The 19,263-nt window shown below is 40.4% G+C and overlaps 1 protein-coding gene, 2 long non-coding RNA genes and 1 pseudogene across 4 annotated transcripts in view; 2 read left to right on the forward strand and 2 right to left on the reverse strand.

Moving 5' to 3' along the window:
• LOC306800781 (ankyrin repeat domain-containing protein 26-like) overlaps window positions 1–19,263 on the forward strand; it is a 397,491-nt pseudogene that overhangs the window by 232,568 nt on the left and 145,660 nt on the right. The gene's annotated exons all lie outside the window — the stretch shown is intronic.
• LOC306800939 lies at window positions 341–15,072 on the reverse strand. The gene is made up of 3 exons (XR_013773949.1): window positions 14,501–15,072; window positions 12,246–12,331; window positions 341–3,615 (listed from the first exon to the last, which is right to left on the reverse strand). It is a non-coding gene; the product is annotated as an uncharacterized lncRNA (long non-coding RNA).
• LOC306800941 lies at window positions 3,803–6,828 on the reverse strand. The gene is made up of 2 exons (XR_013773951.1): window positions 6,071–6,828; window positions 3,803–5,046 (listed from the first exon to the last, which is right to left on the reverse strand). It is a non-coding gene; the product is annotated as an uncharacterized lncRNA (long non-coding RNA).
• The window catches only part of PKP2 (plakophilin 2), a 36,521-nt gene continuing 32,533 nt past the window's right edge, over window positions 15,276–19,263 (forward strand). Inside the window, exon 1 of the mRNA XM_079303433.1 lies at window positions 15,276–15,573. Within this exon, the coding sequence (XP_079159559.1) occupies window positions 15,366–15,573 (208 nt within the window). The 5' untranslated portion in view covers window positions 15,276–15,365. The remainder of the gene's footprint in view (window positions 15,574–19,263) is intronic.

Raw genomic sequence — 19,263 nt, forward strand, 5'->3', positions numbered from 1 at the left:
AAGGGAAGGGAAGGGAAGGGAAGGGAAGGGAAGGGAAGGGAAGGGAAGGGAAGGGAAGGGAAGGGAAGGGAAGGCAAGGGAAGGCAAGGCAAGGCAAGGCAAGGCAAGGCAAGGCAAGGCAAGGCAAGGCAAGGCAAGGCAAGGCAAGGCAAGGCAAGGCAAGGCAAGGCAAGGCAAGGCAAGGCAAGGCAAGGCAAGGCAAGGCAAGGCAAGGCAAGGCAAGGCAAGGCAAGGCAAGGCAAGGCAAGGCAAGGCAAGGCAAGGCAAGGCAAGGCAAGGCAAGGCAAGGAAAGGAAAGGAAAGGAAAGGAAAGGAAAGGAAAAATATATGGCTGCACTATTCAACCAAACAGACAAATGAAAGAGTTGTACTAAGAATGCTGCTTGCAGGTATTGAGAAAGAAAGAATATAGTGAAATGCCCTCCTTTTAACACTGCTCCTAGTAAATGTTACATACAGTATTGAAATTTTTGTGCACACACTATAAAAATGGCTTCTTTAAGATTTCACACGAGTGGGAATACAGAATTGTGTCTCCATTTTATATTTAATTCCCAAAACAATGCTGTGAGATTACAAAGAACCACTACAGGTCAGTTTTACCCATAGGAATAATTTTGTGTTTTATGCTTTCTAGTTGATGGCTAAGGCAGATACTGAGAAAAGCCTCTTGGGCAGTGTGTTACTTCCAGATAACATGGGAAATACACACAGAATGTTCACTCTCAGCACTTTTTGGAGAAGTCATTTAATTCTTCAATTTCAATTTTTTTCATATTGTAGTTTCTTATCCTTCTTTTAAGTTTTATTTGGGGAATAAAAATATGCTTGTAAGATTAATATCACAGCATTAAAATCTTATTTCCAAAAGAAGCTGGAGTTTATTGCTAAAACTGGCCAATCCTTTATTTGAGCTATTTTGAAAATTCAGTTTAATGCAGCCAGGTTCATATAAAGTTCCTTCAGTGCATTTACTGATCAAAATCTAAAGTTCTTATCATATAAAAAGGCATTTAAACAACAGATTACTCATTTTCCATTTGTTTACTCTGACCCTTTCTACTGCAAAATTTCTGGTAAGTTATTTATTACCAGATTTGTGCTGGCCAGGCTAGAACTGTACATATTCTATGTGTGTCTTAATTCTCACATTTCCTGAACTCAGAACCCTTGAATTCATCACCTTGGTGTTATCTTCTTGAAGTCCTCTTAATTAAAGCTTTAATTTATATTGTGTGCCAGGGGTTTGAGAACTTTTATGTCATGTACTCATTTCAAGGGAAAGAACCTCTCAGTGATGTCAACTGTGTTGTGATTGGATTCAGAGATTTCAGGTCCTTTCTCCCCTGACAGATTCACAGAAAAGTCTCTACAGAGGGAGAAGCAAAATCCAATGTGATTATTCTTTTGTTGCTTCTTTTCCTTCAGCAGATGGCATGTACATGGCTAATAAACATTGACACATGTGCCTAACCAGCCCATTCCTCACAGTCCACATCACTCTGCTACTTGCTCTGAGGCGTCTCATGCTTGCTGGTCTTCCTCCAACAAAATAAAGCCACTGAAATCACTGCATCCTGGCCTTGTGGTTTGATACAGACCTTCAAAGATAGAAGAGTTGCATGCAAGCTATGCAATATTCTCATGAAATGCACTGAACACCCAAAGAAGAAAATATTCAATATCCTGTAAGAACTTGCTTTCCTGCATTGCTTTTCTGAGAAGTTCAGAGGAATGTCATCCTCTTGTTGACTTTGTACAGACTGGGGAAGGGTAAAATCTGACAAAAGATACCTGGTCAACAATTCTCAGGGAAGAAATTTTGTTTTTCATAAAGATCCAAGAGAGTGGAGAAAATCACTCCTGCACTGTGCAGCAGCACAGGAAGAACAAAGAGCAGCAGAGCAGAAAGTCCTGGGGGACATCTGTGTATACAACACTACTATCCCAGATTTTAAATATTTGCATGATGGTTTTGCCTGTTTCTTCTCAAATGTGCTTGATAATAATGCAGTAGTTCCTCTGATATCCAAGGCAGGACTCTGAGCAGCCAGATAGAGGTAAAGATGCTCAGTTCATTGCAGGGAGGTTGGACTAGGTGGTCTTTAAAGGTCATTTCCAGCATAAATTATTCTATAATTATTTTTCAGGATTCATTCAATTATCTGAAATGGGGTATTTAATATTTCCCATCAATATCTCACAAAAGGCAGAACCTTCCAAACTTGAAAGATATCATTGACATATCTTAATTTAGGTTGCTTCTGGCACAGAACAGGTTATTTATGTGAACTGAAGCATCTCTGACAGATGTATGCCCAAAGTGATCCTTTCATTTTTCTCTGTAGGAGATTTTTTAACTGTCAATGATTATCACATCTTGAATCCACCTCATGGAGGCTAAATTTAAAGCTAAAAGCTCTCCTGATGGTCATAGTTAAAGTTCACATCTTTCAATATATAATTTTGTTTGATGTGCAAGAAATGTCTTTATTTCAGGCATGGCTTATCACTGCTATTTCAATGTAAAATTAAAAAAAAAAAAAAAAAAACAAAAAAAAAACCAACAACAAAGATTATACTGTTTCTCAAAATAAGTCTTTCCATCTTCAGTGGCCTCTAGGTTGTACTACCAGCCATCATACTTTATTGTTGTTTCTCCTAAAGTGTTGTGCAATTATCACTTTCTAGAGCTCTCATATTCTGGATGGGTTATAATATCCTTGAGTGCAATTGCCTTTTTTTACTTCAATGTCATTTCAAAAGGATACTACATTCTATCTATTCTTCAGGCCTCAACCCATAGTGTATCAACAGGTAAACTTGCAGCTCCTTATGGACATCATGTCAGTTTGGTCCCAGCAGGAGAGAATATCCCACAATGTAACCTTCACTTTCTGCAGAATGTAATATGATGGGTATGAAACACACAGACTCATTAGTACTTTATGAATTCCCATTTCAGTTTACAGTGTGATAAATTCAGCCCACTCTTACATAAACTTTCTTAAAACTTTTACTGGCCTGTGACCAAATAAAAATAGTAATTTTTCTTTATTACTTTTCTCAGTAAAAAGTTTAGAAGTATAAATGAGAAAATAAATTACCCAAAATTTTAATGAGACATTTTATGATATTCCAACATATTCTGCTTTCAGAAAATAGTTTTACATTTTTAGATTTATGCTTATTACAACAATTTAGTATCTTTATAGTCTCATTACTATGCTTATTGTAACATGTAACTCACCTATATTTCCAATCTTTTATTATTTTCTATTAAAAAGACACTAACAATACAGAGACACAATTCAAAGTTGGTTAAAGTTTGGAGCAGATTGATTCAACCCCAAGTTCAAATATTTTCTTGCTATTACTCAATTTATGAAGCCTCTATTTTCAGTGTGAATAAATCTAACACCATTTTACATCTCTTTTGATTATTTTTTTCATCATTTCCTTCTTCTTTCCTCTTGATGAAAACAGAAAATGATGCTATTTCCCCATTTCTGTGCTGGAAGTAGATTTCACCTTGCTCAAGGTAAACCATAGATACTGTCTTTGCCTCCCCATCTTTGCTCCTGCCTGGCAAACACTTCCTGCAAAGTCCTTAATCTGCACATAAAGAAACCAGAGTTTAGTGAGTTTCACAGAACTTAATTGCAATGTTTTTACATGACTTTGAAGTCAAGTATTATATAAGCACATTTTCTTATAACTCCATCAAAATTGTCTTTAGCTATATTCCAAGTAACCTTTTACTTGGTTTGATAAAGGAAAATAAACAACACTTTGAGCAATCGCAACTTCAATTGGAGATTTAATTCGAGGACTAATCTCTGTTCTTTTTAATTTATTTCTCAGTAGGCTACAAGATTATATAATTTCTGAAAAGGAATAACACTGTGTAAGAAAAGTGGCAGACAAGTGCAGTCACATTCTTCTTCTATGTACAATAACCAAGAAACAATGTCAGTAATTAAAAACCAGCTTTTGAAAAAGAACCCAGACAAGATCTTCATTTTGACAAATATAATTCAGTTTAAGAAAAACAGCCAATGTTTGACACACAGATTTTTTCTTAATCACTTTTATTTCACATTGAAGCCCATAATTATATATAGCTATCCTTTGTAAAATGAAATACAAATATAAAATTTGTCTTTTTGAGTACTTCTCCTTCTGGAAGAGATAAAAACAGGGATAGAAGACTCTTAACTACCTGAACCAGCATTATTATCATCTGATGATTAATTCAAGAGAAATGGCTCAAAGAATCATTAAATTCATAATTAGAACAAACAAATTGTCAGCAGAAGGGTCAAAGTCCTGGACTGGATCTCAGGATTCAAGACCTGTATGACTTTAGGCAAAGTGAAGTAGGAGATCTCCTGGAGTTTTCTATTGTCTCCATTTTCCAACTGGCAAGCTTGGAATTGTCATGCAGCTTTTTGCTGCCCTGTCTGTTAGCCTGACTTACTGCGGTTATTTGAAAAGATATATTCAGAGTGTTCTTGAAGTGGGCACAGGCTGTGCCACAGACAAATCCCAGCTCATACAAGGATGCAAGGCACAATAACCCCACCTTCTTATTCCCCCTCGTCACACTTTGGCTTTCAAAGAAAAGGAGTGTGGCTACACTATGCCAAACATTATATAGTGCTGCCATGTTATTCTATGGCCAAATTCCTGTGAATATGATCAGGACACAAGGCAGAAGCCCAAGGCATTTTTGCCTCCCACTTCTATTGCAGGCAGCAACCCATGAAAAGATACAATGAGCTCTGTACTGATAGAGCTTGGGGAATATGCTGATGAAAAAGGGTCAAACTTCTACTGTGGTTTGGATGAAGCATTTCTTGGTCCCACATACAACCACTGAATGCACAGATCTATGCTCTTCGTGTTATTTGTTCTTTGGTTTTTTGCCCATGTGGAATTACAACTGACTAAAACCTTGACATCCCTAGAAAACAATTTGCAGTCCTATTTCATAGCTGTGAGTAGACAAGAAATCCAGAGTTTCTTCCTCTCCAGTGAACTCCCCTGGATATAAGAATGAGAGCATTAGTCTGTGCTTGTCTGTGCATTCCTCTGTGTGCTCATACACAAAAAATGAAGAGCCACATCACCCGTTACTAATAGACTGCCAAACCTCAGAGCAGAACACAGCCCAGCACTGAATAGGAGTTCAAAAAGCTCAGAGCAGCTTCCACAATGGGTAGGAGAGGGAGCTGAGGAAAAAAACAATCCTAGAAAGCTGATATAACACAAGGATATCTATATTGACAGTATTCAATTTTCTTGATTTGAAATACTGCCAAGATGTTTCAGAGCTGTGGAAGCATAGAAGACAAAGCCTTTTTTCAACCATGTGCCTGTGATGGAGAAAAAAGGAGCTAAATTACTCAGTCCAGGAGTGAATAAGCAAACTGTTACTGATGGATCCTGGTAGTGAAAGGAAAGCAAATGGAAAGTAGCTCATGCATGTTTTCCAACTGACTGCAATTCCTACTCACAAATTTTCATCCTTTTTTCCATCTAAAATGCATAAAATTGGATGTATGCATTTTACATGTATATTTGCCTATATATCTTTGATGAAACAACTTAATTTCCTTTCCATATCATGGATTTTTTAAAATTGGCCTCTTGCAAGAGAGCAAGGTTTGTCTCATCTGGGCCACTGCATCCTGAATTATACTGAACTCTTCAGAGACAAAGGAGAAAAAGGCATAAAGCAGTGATAGGAGAGACCCTCAAGAGAAGCAAGGGGCAGCCTGAAAGAGAGAACAGACCTGTTCAACTTGAGTGCCCTGCCAGCTGCTGCCAGAAGATTGGCAGCTGCTCCTTCACCTGCCAATCTCACAGAAAGCCAACCCAATAAAACAGAAATTTCTAATTTTGCAGCAGCTGCAGCAAGGCCAGCGTGGAATCTTACCCTGTGGCCAAGCTGCTGCTACACCCACCACAAAGGAAAGAACAATAGCACTTAATTGAAAGTGCAAAGGAAGAAGTGAAACCTATCACTTTGGCAGCAAACTATGTGAAAGTTGGCACTGCACAGTACCCTGAGACAGGCACTTCCTTAGCAAACCAGAAGAGGCTGTAGGGGTTTCTGCAATGTCCTCTTGATGGGCAAGGAGAAAAACAGACCTGCAAGGATCAGGTGGTCAGGAAGGAGATCATCCATTTTAACTACAAAAATGTCTTTAAAAACTGTGATGCCCTAATTGACTAATTCATATTTTAAATGAAACAGTGATTCAACAACTGAAAGCCTTTGATGTTCTTTCCATGTTAAAAAAAAACAGAGTTTGGGGAAGAAATTCCAATCTTTCTCTGCACATAATTACAGATCTAGTGGGGAAAACTTCCAGCAGCGCTTTCAGAGAGGCTGGAAAGGAGCCTGTCAGTAATGAAGATGTCCACAGTGATTTTCCAGTTAAATTACTGGCCACTGCACATTGTGCAGTCCCTTCTTCCAAATAAGATCTAGACAAAACAGAAATGTTCTTGTCAGCTTAGACTGCTTTTGGGTTGAATATTCCAGTTTAAATTGCCTGTTGAGACTTAAGGTTTTTGCAGTTTCGGGAAATAAATTAGCATCAACAGCATGTCTAGGGATCAATTAATTTTCATCAGTGTCAAAAAAAGTATAACTAGAACAAGATCAGCCAGACTGGATTCAGATTGTGGAGAGACTGACAGATTAATCTAAAAAAATTTCAAGTGTGTTGCCAAAACCAAATGAAACAGATTCAGTGGAGACCAAGACAATATTAATCCATGCTGCATCTCCATTACTGACAGTGGCTTTACATCAGAGATGTAAAGAAGAATTTAGAAGAATTAGAATTACTTCAGATTTTCAGGAAGCACTTTTTCCTGTTCTTCCATTTGGAATTATTGTCTGGAGTTGTCAAAGAGGAGTGAAATACAGAGCCTGCTGGCACAGAGAAGAAAATTCCTAGTTACATTCTTCATGAATCTAAAAATGAAACAAGACAGTACAGAGACCACAATGGTCTACACATATCTCAATAATTTATCTAAAAGACTCCACAAACTGGCAAAAATAGCAGCAGCATCCAAATCTCCTGCTAATATTAAAATGATAGTTGACTTCAGGAGACGTAGCACATAGCAAGGAACAATTGACTGGCACAGAGAGCATCCATTGTCCAGATTTAACATCTGGATTAACAGATGTGTACATAAATTTATTATGCAACAAGGTAGCAAAGGGTAGGTATGAGAGTGTTTGAGTTTATTAATCAAGCCACAGGTAGAGAATGTTTGTAAGAACCTCTCCCAGGTTTCATCTCATTTTGCAGATGGCTGGAGAGCCCTAGGTGCCAAACTGTTTGGGTGATACTGTCAAGTTTGGTTCATGAATACACGAGAAAAATTTTGCAGTCCTTGGAACAAAGAAAGCAATTTAAACTTGGATTTTGTCCATTGCTTACTCTCTACAGGTTAGAAATGTGTTTCTAACAAATATTTTGTTTTACTCCTTTAGATCTTCACAATTTTAAACTGTGTGTCTACACATCTGACCTGAATCATTAAAGCTGATGTGTATTCTAAAGCCCCATGGACATCTTGCAAGACCACCAAAACTACAGCAGTGGTTTTATGTCCAACTGCAAATCTCAAATCTCATACAGATGTGTCAGGCAAAATATTTAAAAGCAACTCTCAATGCAAAGTCTACATTAGCACTAATCCAGGTCAAGATCAGGACAGTTAACCACAGCATCAAACTAGGGAAAAATCCCTTTCAGAGTCTGCCAGGACTGGAAATACCATAATAATAGTAGAATTAAATTACTGCTATGTAGATTCAAATGTCATTGTGGTATTTTTAGACACTCTACAGGAATGTTTCATGGATAAGCGAGTCAGGCAACTCAATGGAGAGTGTTTGGTTTTGATTCTCATCCTGGTGGCATTTTTGGCTCGTGTCACAATGTTACTATCAAGGACTACCCCTGTAATAATCACTAAAATGTGTTTATATTCAACATTCTTCAAAGAATGTGAAGGTCCAAAAAAAATTCCTCTGCACTAGTGTTTGACTTCAGATGTCAGTTTAGCAGCAGCCAAAAATGCTAATTGAACATAAAGGAATTATTAGGTGCAGAATAGACAAGAAAAGAAAGGAAATAATAACTATACCACTGTGTAAGTCCAAGGTGTCTCAGCACCTTAGATACCGTGTGCATTTCTGGCATCCCATTTAAAAACTGCAGCATTGAGCAAGCAAAATGAAGGCTAATAAAGGTGACCTACAGTCTGAACCAATTTGCATAGAAAGGGAGATGAAAACGTTAGGACTTTTCAGCCTAGAAAACCAATTTCAGAGAAACATAATAGCAAACTGTATAATCAGTAGCACAGACAGGATGAATAAGAAACTCTTATTCCTTTTTTTTTTCTTCATAATACCAAAAATAGATTACATCAAATGAAATTATCACCAGCATTTTGGAACAACGCAAAAGTGAATGTATCTTCTCATACCCTGTAATTAAGCTGTATAACCTATGACAGGGGGCAATAAACATGTAAAAAGGCATCATTCAAACGAATGGGGGAAAATCATTAAAGACAATTAAACACAAAGGTTCTGCCTCTGGCTAGAGATACCCCTGAGCTGCACATTACTGTAATGCAGAAGGATACTCTGGGATTACAGTTCACTTTGGCACTGTTTTTACACCAGACATCCACTGCTGGCCACCATGACAGCATGGTAGGCTACCTTAAGGTAGCCATGCTTCTTGCACACTCCCTAAACCCTGCTGGAAATTCCTAAGATACTGACTTTTTCATTGTATTATACCCACCACTCTTCCTGCAAACAGCAAAACCTAAAAAGAGTTATAAACCTTAAAAAGTTGAGGAAACCATGCAGCTTTTTATTCTGCAAACCTGTTTGCATTCATTTTGAGCCAGGATCAGATTGGACTGTACTTTTCCTGACCTCACTTACAAAAAATGTGCCCATAAAATATGAATCAACCTGACTGACCCAAAAGAAAAACCCATCCCCCAAAAAACTCCCTGAACTGTTGGGAAATCATAGGGCTCATAGAGCAGCCCTCAACTGCTGGCCAGCTGGACCTGCTGGGCTTACACAGATTGCTCATAAACTCTTCTGGCAAGTGGAGTCTGACTGAGATTTTCCTCCCCCAAGGAAAGAGGCCAGCCAGCTTTGTGACTGCTTTGTGCAGTTAAAAATTCCAAAATGAACATGCATGTACACCTCAGTTTCCTTCCAGCTTCATCTCCTGTAAGTTTTAGTGCATTCTGTCATTCTCTTATGGTGACAGGGTAGGATGCATTACCTGGCATTATACAGATGAATGTCTAACAATTCTTTCATGTATGCATCCTCAGGTTGTGGATAAACAGATTGATACAGAAATAGTCTCCCATCATGCATTAAATATATTAAAAGCAGGTTAGGAAGATATCTGTGTTGTTTTAGATACAATTAATCCTGTTTTACAGCAGAAAATTGGTAGATATACTCCTCAAGCCTTCTTATCACTGATTTCTACAACTTCAATAAATAGAACAGGAAAATTAATTAGGATGTTTTAATGAAAATAGGAATTTTCATTTTGTCTGAAAGACAGGTGCTGACAGTTTTTATTTAAAAAAACCACAAAAATATAGTTTTATCTCAAAGTTTTATCATGTTATTTATGGGGGAAATATGACCAATAGAAACTCTTCTGCTAACACTAGGGGGAAAAAGTGTTTTAAAATGTTGCTCTAATATTTTCCTCAATAACCATATCTCATGCATTTCAAATTTAGGATTCAAAAAATAAGAGATGGTTTTCAATTTCTGGGATACTATATTTCTTCAGGAAAAACATTTTGTTTCTCCATCCCTGACTTGTATATAAAGATGATACAACAGTCATTTGGATGGTATTGCTTCCTTGTAGCACAAGGTGAAACCAAAAAACTCTTACACATGCAGCCCCCAATGAAAGAGGACCTTGATAAAATTCAGAGCCTCTAGGTGGTAGTGCATGCAATAACAGCTCAAATAACACAAATAAACTCCAATGTCCTCACTTTCAGAATATTAATATCTCCACCTACACATACAGCACACTCTTTAACTACAGTGACCAAAATGTTAATGCCTGGCAAAGCACCCACACCTGAGACAACAGAATAAGTGTGAAACCCAAAGCAGTGATTGCAGCTCCCTGAAATTAGCCCCACTTCATTCCTTTCATTCCAAACCTTGCAGACAAGTCACATTGCATTGCTGCTCTTTATAGTGCTGTATCTGGTAAGAGCATTTGTATTTGTCTTCCTAGATCTTTCCTGGCTGTCTTCCCTGCACCCAGATAACCCAAGAGCTGTCAGATGCAGAGCATAACCTTTGTTCTAAAAAGTGCTTATGTGCATCTCTGAGACTAGAAAAGGAGAAAGAAAAAGAAAACACACACTTTTAAAGTAGTATACTTGATTGTCAAAGTGAAAGCCTAAAAATTATAGGATAAAACAGAGCACAGAGATTTGGAAAGAAAAGGAATGAGAACAAGAAAAGAAGTCAGGCTCAGGCAATTGCTTGAGTCAGCAGAAAAACAGTCCAACACATGGAGAGGGCCATGCTGTTACTTTATTGATGCTTAAATGCAGCATTACCAGCTTTGCCCATATTTCCCTGCTGCTCAGTTTTGTCTGCTTTGCTAGCAAGCCTTGAGCCTGCTGTGATAAACTGGGTAGGAAGAGCACAGTCAGGGAAATGTTATCCACAAGTGCTGAGAGCTGGGACAAAAGGGGCTTTGCCACTTTCCCCCAGAACTTGCTGACCACCCATCTCCAGTTCATAGCATGCAAGTGGTCCTGCCAAACACAAAGGATCACCTGGGAGATGGAAAATTTAGATTAATTCTGTCTCCTCCATTCTTAATCTCTGAAAAATATCTTCCCCATGGGGCTGTGCAACCAGACTGTCCCCTACTCACAGTGTAGAGGAGCCTACTATCAAGTAAAACATTCCCCAGGATCTATATGGGGATTCTCCACAGAAATTATTCACAGTTAGGTGTGTTAAAATTTTTCTCTCAGCTCCCTCTGTTCCTGCTCTCTCCTTCACTGTGACAAAACTGCTCCTCAGACTGTGGCTCAGGAAGAGATTTTACCTGAGGGCTACAACACTGGCCAGCATCAGCTGCCACCCTGCTCTAGGTGGGATAGACACCAACACCTCCAGCTGCAGGGAGAAACACAGTGAGGCCTGACTGATGAAATAAACAGGGCTTTGGTAACAAGGTCAGCATGCAGGCAAATCCTGTCCTACTACACAATAAAATAAAAAGCCTGAGGAACCAGCATTATCTGCAGACCTTGACTCTCTTGAGACATAAAGCCAAGCTCATGGCAACACAGCAGTTTTGCTATGACATTGCTCAAGTTGTTTAGTCAGCTCTAGGCTATGGCCTGAATTTTCAAAACCAGCAGTTCCACACCCACCTCATCGAAGTGAGTGAAGGTTTGTGATGTCTCAATGAGAATAATTTTCATCGTGTGTACGTGTATGCGTGTAACTGTGGTTTTCCTTTCCTCAGGCAATTTGCTGCTCCCTTGAACTCTGTCTAGGTAAGGGAGAGAGTCTCAACCCCAGCCCTTACTTTGTTTATTGCAATACATCTTATGGGCAGAGAACTGCTATCACACTCATTTTACCAATGTAAAAACAGCACTATTCCTTTAGGTGTTTCAGAAAAAAAGTACTTATTTTAAATCATCCTACAGGACCAAACAGAGAGTATCTTCTGCTTTCCTGTTTCCAAAAATGATGGTAGAGTGAAAAAAAAAAAAAAAAAAAAAAAAAAATCACCAAAAAAAAAAAAAAATTATAAAATAAAATAAAAACCCGTCTCAGCCGTGCGGTTCAGCGAGGGGACACGCGGTGGCAGTGCGGCCCCTCCAAGGGCTTTCCCTGCCGGGGAGGAGCCGCTTCCCTTCACCCCGCGGGAATGGGATCCCACTAGCGCAACCACAGGGAAAAGGACACGTGTAGGAAAAAAGCCCTGCAGCTGGCACTTACGTGTGACACCTTCAGCCAGGGGATCCAGAACAAAAAGGGAGAGAAACCAAACCCTGAGTGAATGATACTACGTTTTCTGCGTGGTCCTAGAGATGTGCACACATTATTTCTGGGTGTATTTAAGATTTAAACTGAACACATCAGTGTTCATACTTACACCCGTTCCTCCTGCAGCTGAAAATCGTCTCTTTCCAGGGTACAAACCCAGCTGGTTCCATATGTCCAAGCAGAGAGGGAGGGGGACTGGGAAGCAAAAAAAGAGTGAAAGAACAAATCACCACAACTTTCATATAAATATCATTTGTGGGAAACTTCTGATGTAGAAAGGTTTTGTGGTTTAGGCCAAGCACATCTGGTAAGAATAAGAAATACATATTACAAAAAAACCTGGTTTCCTGGTCTGCTTGACTGCATCAGACACTGGGCTGAAAGCAAATGTTTTCATACGTGATTCTACATCTCTTAATCGGCATATGCTTCATAATTAATTCTCTTTTTCAAAAACCTAATGGGCAAACATGTATCACAAGTTGCAATCGTTTACAGATAGCCCCAGCTATGTTGCTTTCCATCTGCAAATGACACTTCTGAAGAATTTCACTCTCAAAAGACTTGGGGCATTTTTTCTAAATTCAGTTGAGATGGGATATTAATCCAAAATCATCTTCAAGGAATTGCTGTTGATAGGGCCATCAGTTACATGATACTTATTTTCTTCAGCTAAGAAAAAAACCTTAATTCATTCCTATTTCAGATCTTGGCTAAGCATTTTCTGAATTGCTGTGCAGGCAAAATTCTTTCTTTCTCCTCTCTCCCCCCACCCCCAGCTTTCCAGTCAGCACTCCTAGTTACAAGCAGAGAAATCCATCTCAGAAATCCAATTAAAATTTTAAAGCCCAGAGAAAACTGCTATTTTTTTGCCACACATCTCACATGCACAAGTAAGTGTACATGCTTGCTAAAACAAGTTAATAACAATTCAACAGTTCTTCCAACAGAGGCAATGCCAATGTGCCAAGAACTTGTAAACCTCTATGTGGTGTCAGTGGCATCGAAGGACACCCTCTACAACAGCATTTTCTAAATATTAAATCCATTTCAGGCGCATTTTTTGTGTTAAATCAAATTTATAGTCAAAAATTTGACTATAAAACTATCCAGAATTCATGTTTGTGCTGGAGTTGGAAATGGAGAAGAGGGCAGGGAAAAGGAGGCGGGGAGGAAATATTTCACATTTTTTAGACTATTTCTAATCTCCTCACTAATACTGCCTGAGAATGAAGTATCTATTGTTTACTGGAAATGCTTTTGTGACTGTCTGCATGTCAGCTAAAGGGTCTAACATAGCTTCTGACATAGTTTACATTCCTTTCTAGCTGTGATGTGTCTTCCCCATTGTTTTTCCTACCCTATCCTGTCAACTCTTTTTTTTACCCTTGTACTTTTCTGTTACAATAATTTTCTGCCCTTCCCAATTCTGCCAATATTCATCAGGAGCATGTGATTGGCTGATGACATGAACAGAGCTTTGTTAACAGATCAGGGTGCAAGTTAATTCTGTCCTACTGCACAACAACAACAAAAAAACAAACAACAACAACAAAAAAGCTGTATGCCTGAGGAACCACTGTTATCTATAGTTCTGCCACATAATTTCAATTTGTTCCTCTCCACAAATTCCTGCTCCTCTTTCCCAGCTGGTTCCCCCCTCCACCCCACAATCTCCAATCTTTCTGCTCCAATATATAACTTTTTCCCATTTATAAGGACAGAAGGAGCATGTCACTCATTTTCCCTCAACCAGCGAAACTATTCTCATGTATCACTCTCTTGTGGTTGCCACATTAGAACAAAGGGAGAGACTTTGGTCCAAGTGATGAGAGCGGCAGAGCTCCCTCCCCCTTTTAGTGAAAAAACAGGGGAGAGACAAAGAGTAAAAAAATCAAGGGTAGAAGGATTCTGAACTCATGTGGAGCCAGATCTTCTTCCCCACCCTGAGTTTTGTGAGAAGGTGCCCAGTTTCTTATGTTGCAGTGCACCCTAAGTCAAAAGTATCACCTCAGCTCCTCCCCAGCCATCTCTACCCTCACTGCTATCTGAAATTTGTTTTTAAAAAAAGTTTCAATGGCTCATTTTGAGTCCCAGCATACCCCTAAAATAGCAATATATAAAATCGAAAGCCATATTAATTTTCATTTTCATTTAAGTATCAGCGGGTTTTCTGTTGAAATACCTACATTGGTGAAATTTGGTTGGGGTTTTTTTGTTTTGTTTTGGTTTTTTTTTTTTTTTTTTTTTGTTCTTTTTTTTTAAATTGTGGAACCTTTGATTGACTAGTTCTATTTATAAAGCCTGCATTTTCCTTTCCCCAACACACTGTATGTTCCCTTGTTCCTCCTCCTTTCAACCCACCGTGAGTCGAGTGTTTGATTCCAGGCTGTGTCCTGAGGTGGAGTGAGAACTTCAGCCTTCTCCCAGCTGTACTTCAGGGGGCAAAACCCGCTCACGACGGCAGGGGCAGAGCCAGTCGGGGATTTTCCAAGCTTTAATTGCGCAATTCCCTCATCACCTCTTTACAACTAAACGGAGAGAAAGCGGCTGCAACTCATCTTTCTGCAATCCCTTAGGGCAGCCTGGATAAAAAAAAACAGACAGCAGGAAAACCTCCTAAACTAGCAGCTCTATAACCACTCCCGCCTGGAAGTTTGGTCTTCACAGCACGGACCACCGCGCTTAGAGCATCCTGTGTTTCCAGGCTGAAACTTACATACAAAATGTGTAAACGTGTAAGAACAGAAAATTGTCTTGTATATACCGTGAAGCAAAGCACCTATGAGGGACGGCACATGAGGACAGGCCATATTTATATGTTTAAAATGGGTCCGTGTGTTTGCTCACGGGGGAGTACTCGTGCCAGGGGAACCCGGTGTCTCGGCGGGTGCGACACAAACACACATTCACACACATTCACACACATTCACACAAACACAAACGGAGCTCAGCCCCGGCCGCTCCGGGACTGCACCGCCGCAGGACCGGCACAGGCGGCGGCTCCCGGAGGCGACCGCTCCCCGCTGGGGAGGGCTGGGGAGGGCTGGGCTGGGCTGGGCCGGGCTGGGCCGGGCCGGGGAGGGCCGTGCTGTGCCGTGCCGGGGCGGGGCGGGCCGGGGCCGTGCCTGGCACCTGTGCGGCGGGCGGGGCGCGGCTCGGCCCCGGCGCTGGGGAAGCGGCGGAGGCGCAACAGGTCTGCGGAGCTGAGCCCAGCCCGGCCGTGCCCATGGCTGTCCGCGGGCCCGAGCAGGGCTACATCCGCACCGTGCTGGGCCAGCAGATCCTGGGCGAGCTGGACAGCTCCAGCCTAGCGCTGCCCTCCGAGGACCGGCTCAAGCTCTCGGGAGACCGCGCAGGGGAGGAGAAGGCGCTGCGGATCCACCGGCAGGTCCAGCAGACGCTGGCCAGGAAGAGCCGAGGCTCGCTGTACAATGGTGAGTGCCCGCCCCGCCCCTCGATGTTCCCCGGTGCCGGCGGCAGCACGGAGGGACCGGGACACGGCTGGCCCCGAGTCCGAGGCTTCCCGGCCCTGCGGACCGCTCGGGCAGAAAATCGTGCCTCTGTCGCCTCCCCTTTTACTCTTTTCCCACCCCCGCGAGTCAGAAGTTTCTCCCTTCCAGCCTCGGCCGTAGCTCGGTGTGTGCGGGGCTGCTCCAGGCTCTCCGCTGCCCGAGAGGGGAGCCGAGCCGAAATTCTCCTTGTCCAGCAACCGCTTCGTGTGCTTATTTGAATGCCTTTAGCCTTACCCACTTCTTCTGTTTGCGAAGTGAAATGGGAAGAATCGTAGGAAAAGTTTTGCCTTGTTTAACCGTGGCGAAAAAAACAAAAAAAAAAACCAAAAAAAAACCCCAAAACCCACAAACAAACAAAAGACCCCCCACACACCCACACCCACCAAAAAAAAAAAAAAAATTAAAAAAAAAAAAAAAAAACTAAAAGTTTGGAAAAGTAACTCTAGGAAAGGCACGGATGGGAAGCACAGAATAACGCAGTCATTATTACCCAGTGCTTTGACTTGAGTGATACAAATTGACGTCTGTCATTCCTCGCTTTCAAGATCTTGTAGCCAGGAGGCCGGAGCCGTCAGGAAATCTGCAGCCACACCTTATGCCCCAGGCAGAGCCCAGCCACATCAGGCACCCACAGGTGACTGCCAGGTGCTGAGGGTTAAAGGCAAGATGCTCCAGGGGTTTAGTCTTAACTATTCATGGTAACTTTATATACCACAAACTTTAATTTTGTTTTTTAATGGGAAGATAGAACTGACTTTCAGGCTACATGCCCTGTTGCTCCTTTGCCCTTGAAGCTGTCACCTTTCATTTGCTAAAAGCTGTGAGACAAAAGTCTTTATAACCATACTTCACTTATCTATCTTAACAGTCAGGCAGACAAATATTTTCTTGTTCTTTGTCTGGCCTCTATTTAAAAAAACAGCTCATGGCAAAAATGGACATATTCTGCTTGTACAAATCGCATAAATGGGTGTACAATGTGCAGAAAAACATGCAAGTCCTTACTTTGGCTGCTGTCATTTAAATACTAAACTAAATCTAAACTCCTTCAGAGTAGTGTAATTTCTTCTTCTCTCAGCAGAAAGCCTGCAAAGTGCTTTTTAAGCAGTAACTTATAAATGATATGGTGTTATGAACCTGAGCTCATGTCTCTAAACCATGCATGAAACACTATGAAAACTCGCTTCCCGTGCTGTCAAGTTGTCCTGGCTTCTCTGGGATACATTAACTGATCTAATGTATTTGGGGAGAGTTATCTTGGTTTGCTTTGTTTCTCTAAAGGTCAGGTATTTGATGCCCTTGCATTTCTGAGACACCAAAACTTTTAAACTTCAGGATGAGGAGTGGAAAATGACATGTCTATAACATCTTGTTCATGCAAAAAATTAATTTTCTTCTTTCAAACATATTTTTTATGGGCAAGTTGCTGTACAATTTTTAGTCCCACTTCAAAACTCAGAAAAAAATAATTAAAACTGAAATGCTTTCCCTGAACTTATAAATATGTATAATACGAGTATATTTGTCTATATATTAAATATATATAATGTGAATCATAGCCAATCTTGCACTTACCATGTTCACTTTCCTAAAAAATATACACATATTTGCATGTGTGTCCCAATGTGCTTTCTATATAGACTTGCTCAAAACTGGACCATGCTTTAAGAAACATTTGAATTCTGATATGTAGGGAAGTTTTAAAAAATATGCCCTCTTTTACATGCAAAAGCAGCCCTTTCTGTGCAGTATAGCCTTTTTCTGACTATGTTCATCAAGGCATTGTTTGCAGTTGCAGGGGAGGATTACAGGATTTAGGGGGAACAGCCCTGTGACATAACTGTCTTGTCTACAGGAGTATTTCAGGCTCTGCTCAGCAAGGTACTTAGTGCATACCTAGCCACAGTGTTCACATGCATGCCTAAAATTAGTCAAGCACATAACCACTGGGTGTGAAAAATCAGTGCTAGGAAAGGTCTTGCCCAGTGTCATCACTGCACACACATTTTCTGCTGGCTGCTGGAAGCTTTGAAGCCACAAGAAGCAGTTTGTCAGCCAGCATAATTTGTCCTTAGAGTTTCAAATTAGAGGTGTCTGCTTAGCCTTCAGCACTACTTTTATATGGAAAAACTTATTTTTTTCCTCCTACCTCCATACTGTTTCTTGTTTCATGCCCTTTTGGAAGGTATGTTTCTTTCTGATAATAGAAATTCAGTAATCTTTAGATTTGAGGATTCCACCTGCTGCCAAAAGATTGAAGTTACATATGTCCTCAGCTCTTCTCAAAATGTTGTTAAGCATTGTTAATAGCTTTTCAAGAAGTTCAACAACAGCTGCAACTTGTCCAGTTTATTCACTGCTGAGCCTTTATAAATTAAAGACTGGACTGCCCTCTAAAAGTTTACTACAACCAAAGCAGTCATATCAAATTTCTGGACGCTATTTAAGGATGGAAATACAATGGTAGGTAGTTCCACCTTATCAAAGTAAAAGTGGCATTTGGAATCACAGACTTTAATAACTGGTGTTTTGTCACACATGCTGTTTTAATTTTATGTACATTTTAGGAATATTTTAAATTTAATTCTGTGTATAAGTCCACTTGCCTCTGATCTTGTTTCTTTTGGATTTTGATTGGCTTTTCAAGGCATCCTTATCAGATCCTCACTGTAAAATCAGGGCCAGGATTGATTAATGTATCATTCAAAACCAAATGGCCTAGTGAACTGCTGGCTGTGTACTGATTGTTTTTATAACAAGCTCTGTAAACACAGTGTGTTTAACAAAAACAAACAAACAAACAATGAAAAAATAAAAGCAGAATTCAATCCTGTGTGATTTCCAAATAAACAGCATCAGATATAAGAGGGTGGAAATCATATTTATTAATTTTTAAAATTCTTAGTATTTTGTTTTTGCAATTGCTTTTAGGGACTCAGGGCACTTTTCTGTCCTTAGCTTTCTATTTTGCGAAATGCTGGCATGTTAACTCTTACATAGTAATTTTCTGGTTCTTACTTTCTGGGATAAGGAAGTAGAAAAAATATCCATGTTAACTTTCAATTTATGTTGGTTTTGTTACATTCCTTGTCTTTGTTTCCTGAGCCAGAAGAAATCTTTTTCTTAAATTTGAACCCTTGTGTAAATGTCCTAACCAACACAAACTGTTAGAAAAGCTCCTCTGGGACCAGGCATGTGCTGGCAGAGTGATGAAGGAGCACAATCAAAAGGAAGGCTCTTTGATCTCAAGATGAAGGGATTCAGTGATGGTTCTGATATGCCAATATTAAATGTCATCATCTCAGTCCATCCCAAGTGCTGAAGTACAGACAAGGATGAAAGGGTGCCAGTCCAGGAGTGCTGAGCAGTCCCGTGGGGAGGTGACCACCCAGTGCCCTGACAGGAGTGGACAATGAGCACTAGGCAGGGGGGTACGCTGAGTGTGTGACAGTCCCTCAGCTCCTGTCACACTGGTATGTGCAGGTACAGCTGCCCTGACGGCTGCACTGAGAGGTTCAAAGCCAACATTTGGCTTTCGTGGTATCTATTCGAATACAAAAGTGCTGAAGAAGACTCAGAATGGAGAGTTACAACTGTACATGTTATTTAAGG

Source organism: Erithacus rubecula, assembly GCF_903797595.1.
Source record: "Erithacus rubecula genome assembly, chromosome: 4".
Lineage (NCBI taxonomy): Eukaryota > Metazoa > Chordata > Aves > Passeriformes > Muscicapidae > Erithacus > Erithacus rubecula.